This window comes from Myxine glutinosa, chromosome 1 (genome assembly GCF_964187855.1).
Source record: "Myxine glutinosa chromosome 1, kmMyxGlut1.1, whole genome shotgun sequence".
NCBI lineage: Eukaryota > Metazoa > Chordata > Myxini > Myxiniformes > Myxinidae > Myxine > Myxine glutinosa.
In genome coordinates this window covers 3,020,006-3,027,835 of record NC_136261.1, presented here as the reverse complement: position 1 = coordinate 3,027,835, position 7,830 = coordinate 3,020,006, and the positions used below count along the sequence as shown (strand labels likewise).

At 45.2% G+C, this 7,830-nt stretch overlaps 1 protein-coding gene across 1 annotated transcript in view; it reads left to right on the top strand.

Annotated features, from left to right (window-relative positions):
* The first annotated feature begins 6 nt into the window (after nt 1-6).
* The window catches only part of NDFIP1 (Nedd4 family interacting protein 1), a 117,650-nt gene continuing 109,826 nt past the window's right edge, over nt 7-7,830 (top strand). The window contains exon 1 of the mRNA XM_068106095.2: nt 7-66. Within this exon, the coding sequence (XP_067962196.1) occupies nt 37-66 (30 nt within the window). The 5' untranslated portion in view covers nt 7-36. The remainder of the gene's footprint in view (nt 67-7,830) is intronic.

Here is a 7,830-nt window from a genome sequence, read left to right as displayed (position 1 = left end):
GGTTCTCGGTCCTTCACGGTTCTTTCAGTGGGGAACATGGAGGCGACTCCGGGTCGTTACCAGGTGGTGAGTACCTCGAACACCTGGGGACAGGGGGTTTGGCCCCCCGGCCCTTTTTGTTAAATATATACTGGCACTGGGTTTGGTTGGTCTCACGAATCACAACATTTACCATCATTATTACTTGTTAGTGTTGGCCATCATTGTTGGTGTTAGTCATCATTGTTGGTGTTAGTCATCATTGTTGGTGTTAGTCATCATTGTTGGTGTTAGTCATCATTGTTGGTGTTAGTGTTGGTGTCAGTTATCAGTGTTAGTGTTATCAGTGTTAGTGTAAGCCATCATTGTTGGTGTTCGTGTTAGTGTTATCATTGTTAATGTTCATGTTAGTGTTGGTCATCATTGTTAATGTTTGTGTTAGTGTTTGTGTGTGTTAGTCATCATTGTCAATGTTATTGTTGGTGTTAGTATTAGTCATCATTGTTAATGTTGGTATTGGTGTTAGTATTAGTCATCATTGTTAATGTTGGTATTGGTGTTCGTATTAGTCATCATTGTTAATGTTAGTGTTGGTGTTAGTATTAGTCATCATTGTTAATGTTGGTATTGGTGTTAGTATTAGTCATCATTGTTAATGTTAGTGTTGGTGTTAGTATTAGTCATCATTGTTAATGTTGGTATTGGTGTTAGTATTAGTCATCAATGTTAGTGTTGGTGTTAGTATTAGTCATCATTGTTGGTGTTGTGTTATGGATTTGTCACTTCCGTTGTTGTGGTTTTCATCCACTGTAAACATTTTTGATTCCATGTACTATTATTGTTGTCGTTTAAGGGAAATAGAGATTACTATTTTCAAAAGGTAAAAAAGTTAATGTTTTAAATGAAACCGGAACCGGACGACGATGAAGAGGAAGAGGAGGAAAAGAAGGCGGAGCGAGTGAGTCGGACAAGAAGCCGAGCTGCTTCAAGGTCCTGAGCGAACGTTGGCGAACGAGGGTCACATGTCAACTTTGGGTTTCGTGGGAAAGGGATTCTTATGACAGAGGTGTTATCGCTGTGACAGATAAACCTGCGTGACAGGTTTTGCGGTTGATTCCGACGAGAATCATTGGAGTGCCGTGACGCCACGGGAACGGGCTGTCGGCCATTTTGACTCGCGCGCTTTGCGCATCACTCAAGGTTTTTCACTTCGCTTCAACCATTCTCACCGCATCCAGACGTTAATTTGGTGTGTGTGTGTAACGTGGCTTTTGATTGGGAAATCTGCGGTTCGCCGATTGAGAGCCGTCAAACGTCCATACCTGAACGTGTGATTTCCCCGTCGCTTCTCGAGGGCACCTTGGGCAGTGTAACTGCCCACCCAACGGGATTCTGGTCTCGATACAACATCGTACGGACGATCACTGGAGTGGAAACAACTTTGGCTTGAAGCCGGGAAAGAGACATTGGGAATGTTCTTGTTTCACTCACTTGAAGCACAGTGAGTTATATTGTGCGAACCTGATGGTACCATCATAGGAAATACATATTGGTTGTACAATTGATTACTATTGTTGTTGTACTGTTGTTCTTGTGTGATCTTAAGGGGCCAAGTGGGATAAAATGCAGGGTTTTACATGCCATCAAACAAATGCACATATCTACACTCACAGACAAGCTACCCCCTACAAACCATATATCACTGGAAAGCTGACAATCTGGAGAATATAAAAATTGAAGAATACACCTTCAAATAAGGAAATTACATTTATTTTCCTCAACACAATTTAAAATTTACATTTTTGCATTTTGTCAGCAAAATTGTAACCCCACACAACTAACTCAGGCAATCTACTTTTTTTCCTCAGTTTTACATATTGTAGGGATGTCCTAATATTTCAATGATGGCTTTTCTTCAAATCAGTTTATTTCAGCTGCACACTGATTATTTTTTGTAGAAACAGAAAAAGGTGACATTTTACTTCAATTTTTTTTAGGTCGGGGTATCTCTAAAAGCCATCATTAATTCACTCAACACCTCAAACCTGACATTCTGACCAAATTTGAAGAAATTCTGATGATTAGTTTTTGAGTTATAACAAGTTTATGAATATTCATGAGAGCACAGATGTTTCTGAAAGAACATACATCATAGAGTATTTTGACATGAAAAAATAAAAATAAATATTTTACTCAAATTTTTCCCCACTCGGCCCCTTAATACAATACTTGTTGGTTGGTAACAATTGGTGTGGTTTCACCATTGATCTTTGACATACAGAATAACCCATCTTTCTGCCGTGACTCCTCTCGGGGCTCGGAGGTACACCGTGACCGGGGTTTGGGGAGGAGCACGTAACAGAAATTGGGGGTTCGTCCTAACATCCGTCCGGGATTAAATTCCCTAACATCCTCGTCTGGGATATAATTCCCTAACATTCCCAAAATTCCCAAATTTGGAATTTTTCTAACATTCCCAAATTTTTCAAAAAAAATTGAAAATTTTTGTGTGAAGGTTAACAGGTGCTAACTAATAGTCACTATGGTGTTTGACGCAGAAAAGTTTGCGGCGTCCCCTAATGAGGCACAGTTCCAAGAGTTAAAAAGATCGGAACTCTTGATATTGGCCAAATATTTTAACTTGGAGGTCCGAGTTAATATGAAGAAAGCAGAGATGCAGACATTGGTGGTAGAATCTCTGGTGGGACAAGGAACATGGAAAGAGGTAGCCTTGGATTGGTTACCCAAGGAAAAAGAAAATGCGGAGCTCCGGAAAATGGAGATGCAACTGCAGAGCCAGGAAAGGTTAAAAGCAGAGGAAAGTAAAGCAGAAAAGGAAAGAGCAGAACAGGAACGAGAACTCGAGGAAAGAAGAGCAGAGGAAAGGAGAGCTGAAAAGGAACTCGAGGAAAGAAGAGCAGAACAGGAACGCGAACTCGAGAGAAGAGCAGAGGAAAGGAGAGCTGAAGAAGAAGGAAGAGCAGAGGAAAGGAGAGCTGAAGAAGAAGGAAGAGCAGAGGAAAGGAGAGCCGAAAGGGAGTTAAAGGAACGTGACATGGAGTATCAGAAGGAACTTAAACTCAAGGAGCTGGAATTACTGGGAGAACGGAGAGAAGTAGTATCCATGCCGGCTCGTTCGACAACTAGTCAGAACACTTGGGATGTTGGTAGGCATGTGAGGCTGGTTCCACCCTTCAATGAAAAGGAGGTAGCCAAGTTCTTTTTACACTTTGAGAAAGTGGCTCAAATGCTAAAATGGCCTGTGGGGTCCTGGACTATGTTAGTGCAAAGTGTTCTGGTGGGTAAAGCTCAAGATATCTATTCGGCTTTACCGATTGACCATGTGCAGATTATGAGAAAGTGAAGAAAGCCATTCTCAAAGCCTATGAATGGGTCCCTGAAGCTTACCGGCAAAAATTCAGGAATGCCAGGAAGAGGGAGAGTGAGACCCATGTGGAGTTTGCCAGAATGAAGGAAACGATGTTTGATAGGTGGTGTGACTCAAAGGAGATTGGGAAAGACTTCAACCTGTTGCGACCATTGATCTTGGTGGAGGAATTCAAACAGTGTGTCCACGCGAACATTAAAGTACATCTGGATGAAAAGAAAGTACCAGAGTTGTATGAGGCAGCAACCGTGGCAGATGACTATGCCTTGACACGCAGGATGGGGTTCCACAAACCTAACTTCCCGTCTAGAGTTAGCCAGGGGAGTTATGGTAGATCAGGTGCGGAGAACAAATATTCATGGAGGCGGCCTAGCGATGACTATGGGGACAAATCTGATACCGTGACTTTTAGGGATCAGAAGACTACAGTTCCAAGACAGGCTTATCTTCCGGGGGGGGGGGGGGGGGAGGGGGGGCATTTGATGTCCCAATGTTATGCCCTGAAAAGGAAAAATCAGGAGCCAAGTCAGACTAGTACAACTCCGAATGCATTGGCCAATGCGAGAAATCGTCCTTGGAGGACAGTGCCTTGTGAAGGTTCCCATGCCAAAGTTACGGCATCACAGAATGACCTTGTTCAAGAGGGTTACAAACCTTTTATTTCAGAGGGGTTTGTGTCACTGGATGGAGACTTAATGAACCAGAGACCTGTTAGGGTATTGAGGGACACAGGAGCACATCAATCTTTGATGCTTGAGGGCATTTTGCCATTGTCAGAGAAGACAGCAACTGGTGTTAGTGTTCTTTTACAGGGGGTTGGTGGCTATGTTGAAGCTCCACTTCATGTCATCCATTTGAAGTCTGATTTGGTGTCAGGACCGGTCACCGTAGGTTTACAAGCCACTCTTCCTGTAGAGGGAATATCTTTTGTTATTGGGAATGTTGGTGTTGGGTGTTGGTGTTGGGCTAGCCTGGTGTTGGGCTAGCGGCTCGGGTGCCGGCTTAGGATCCTCGGATCCTGGGTTCGAATCTCGGTCGATCGCTGAATTAACGCCAGGGGGGTTGACTCAGCCTGTCATCCTTCCGAGGTCGGCTAATTGAGTACCAGTTCACTGGTAATTCCCTGTTTGTCGTTAAAGGCGGCAAAAAGGGTTGGCGTCAGGAAGGGCATCCGGCTGTAAAACATTGCTTCAAAAAGGGGACCGAAAAACAACAACAACCACGGTCCCCGAAAAAGGCCAACCCCCGCTTGCGGGGAAAAATGGCCTCTAAAGGTGGTTTAAAATTTTTTTTTTATTGGGAATGATTTGGCCGGTAGTCGAGTTTCTGGTAATCCGATGTTGGTTGAAAATCCCAGTATGGAAAATAACACCGCACAGTTGGAGCAGGAGATTCCGGGTATCTTTCCATCTTGTGCAGTGACTCGTGCTATGGGTAGGAAGCGCTCTGAAGAGAAGGAGAAGGAAGGCGATGTGGATTTGGGTTCCTTAGAGGTATTGGAGGAAAATGCAAAAGAGGAAATGGAGTGTCCGTCGGAGACATCTGGGAACGAGGTTGAACAAACGGTGCTGGTCCGAAAGAGACTTGTTGAAGAACAACACGGAGATTCAGAGATCCGGAGTTTAATTGGTAAAGCCGTTACAGAGGAAGAGGCTATGAAGATACCTGTTGGTTACTTCATGAAAGGGGAAATACTCGTGAGAAAATGGAGACCACCGGAGGTGCCAGCAAATGATGAGTGGAAAGTTCATTACCAAATTGTGGTGCCACCGCCGTACCGGAAGGAGATATTGAGTTTGGCGCATGAGACACCTTTGGCCGGGCACCTTGGAGTGAACAAGACCTGTGACAGAATATTGGTACATTTTTTCTGGCCAGGATTGCGACGTGATGTGGCGGAGTTCTGCAAATCTTGCCATTCTTGCCAGCTGGTGGGAAAACTTAATCAGAAAGTCCCATCCGCACCTTTAAAACCAATTCCAGCTTTTGAAGAGCCATTCAGCCATGTCATTATTGACTGTGTAGGCCCTTTACCTAAAACTAAGGCTGGATATCAGTATTTGTTGTCCATCATGTGCGCTTCCACAAGGTTCCCAGAGGCAGTGCCTCTTGGAAAAATTACTGCGGCAGTTATTGCGAAGGCCTTGATTAAATTTTTCACTTTGGTTGGCCTACCTAAGGTCATCCAGTCTGATCAGGGTTCCAATTTCATGTCAACGCTTTTTCAGCAAGTGGTACACCTGTTGGGAGTGGAGCAAGTAATATCAAGTACTTACCATCCCGAGAGCCAAGGGGCCTTGGTTTAGTTTCACCAGACATTGAAGAATATCATCAGAACGTATTGTTTTGAATGTGACAAGGATTGGGATGAAGGAATACCCTTATTGTTGTTTGCTACGAGGGAATCTGTTCAGGAGTCATTGGGATTCAGTCCTTTTTAGCTTGTGTTTGGACACGCAGTTCGAGGACCATTGAAATTAGTGAAAGAACAGTGGCTACAGGAGGAGTCAGTCAACAGTGGTAGAGTATGTGTCAACGGTTAGGCACAGATTGGCAAAGGCTTGTGAAGTTGTGAGAAGAAACGTGAAAGGGATACAGGATAAAATGAAAGTGAGACATGACAGGAAATCTCAGGTAAGAAATTTCAGTCCTTAGGACCGAGTGTTAGTGTTGCTTCCTTTTCCAGGTCAGCCACTACAGGCTAGATATTTTGGTCCCTATGCAATCGAAAGGAGGGTTAATGAAACGGATTACGTGGTGACAACTCCCGACCGACGGAAAAAGCGGCAGCTGTGTCATGTCAACCGACTGAAGAAATATTATGAGAGGAAGCCTGTGGAAGAAATGGTTCCTGTCTCACCTGTCGTGCCTGGAGTCGGGGTGCAAGAGAATCCAGAGGTTGACGCCGGTGTGAAGTTTGATAACTTTGATGACCAGGCTTGTCCCAGATTGACGAACACAGAAGTGTTGTCATTTAGATGAGAAATTAGGTCATTTGACGAGGGAACAACAAGGACAACTATCCAGCCTCATTTTTGAGTTTGCACATTTGTTCACAGATGTACCTGGTCGTACTGACTTGGTATATCATGATATTGAGGTGGGGGAAGCCACTCCTGTGAAACAACACCCCTATCGGATGAACCCTGTGACGATGGAGTATCTTCGGAAGGAGGTTCAGTATATGTTGGAGAATGACATCATCGAACCAAGCAGCAGTGAATGGAGCTCACCATGTGTGTTGGTTCCAAAACCCGATGGCAGTTTTCACTGTTGTACGGATTTAAAACGGGTTAATTCAGTGACCAAGACCGACTCATATCCCATCCCGAGGATTGATGACTGTATTGATAGAATAGGCCCAGCTAAATTTGTAACTAAGTTTGACTTGCTGAAAGGGTATTGGCAGATTCCTCTTACTGATAGAGCCAAGGAAATATCGGCTTTAGTCACACCAAATGGGTTGTATCAGTACAAGGTTCTTCCCTTTGGATTGAAAAACGGGCCTCCTACATTTCAACGGCTGATTAATAAACTCATTGCAGACCTTGAGGGGGTGGAGGCTTATCTGGATGATGTCATCATACACACCATGACCATGGAAGATCATATTGTTACAGACGCGGTTGTGGATGTTGGTTTACCGAGCGGTTTGGTATGACCGCGTCTGCACAGTTTACCCGATTATACTCGAACGTTGGCCGAGTCGCGCTACGCTAAATCAATTGAGGAAAGGACACAGCGGCTGGGTTAAAATGACACGACACCAGGGGTACAGTTCTCAAGACCTCCGGAGGAGGTTATAATATTTCGGAACGTTAGATTACAAGGACAAGAGAGACAGCATAGGAAGGTAGGCACTTAAATACGGTCTTATAGTAGCCCCGACAGACGACAGATAAACGGGACAAGACTGACTCACACCGGGATTGATGGCAAGGGAGGGCAGGTAGTCGATGGCTCAAGGTGCACCTTGGCTCAGGGGCAGAATCGACCCGGTCCGGTCCAGAGATGCGGGAGGTCTCTCTCAGCGCTAGAAGGTGACGTTCTTTCTCCAAGCTGGGGGCGCATCTGACGTCACGTCCGGTAAGTGGCTCCGTATATCCGGCGGGGAGTGACACGCCCTCGGCTCGTTAGCTCCGCCCCAGATGGAATCGGCCCGCCGCTTCTTATTGGGTGCTGGGGGTTACCGGGCTCCGCCCTTGACGAGGGGCCGACAGTCAGCCCCTTCGTGGTAACCCCGCCGGAGCACTTGGGCAATGGCGGCTAACCAAGCCGGAGTGAGGACGCACACTCCCCGCGCGCTGTTGTTGTAGTTGTTGTTGTTGTTGTTGTTTCATGGGGAAGATGGGAGGAGGTATGGGGAGGTCCTAAACTCACTACTGGTGCCATACAATCACATTCTGGTGCAACGAAGAGTCAGAATTAATGGAAACGAGTCCTTAACTGACATAGACTAAGAA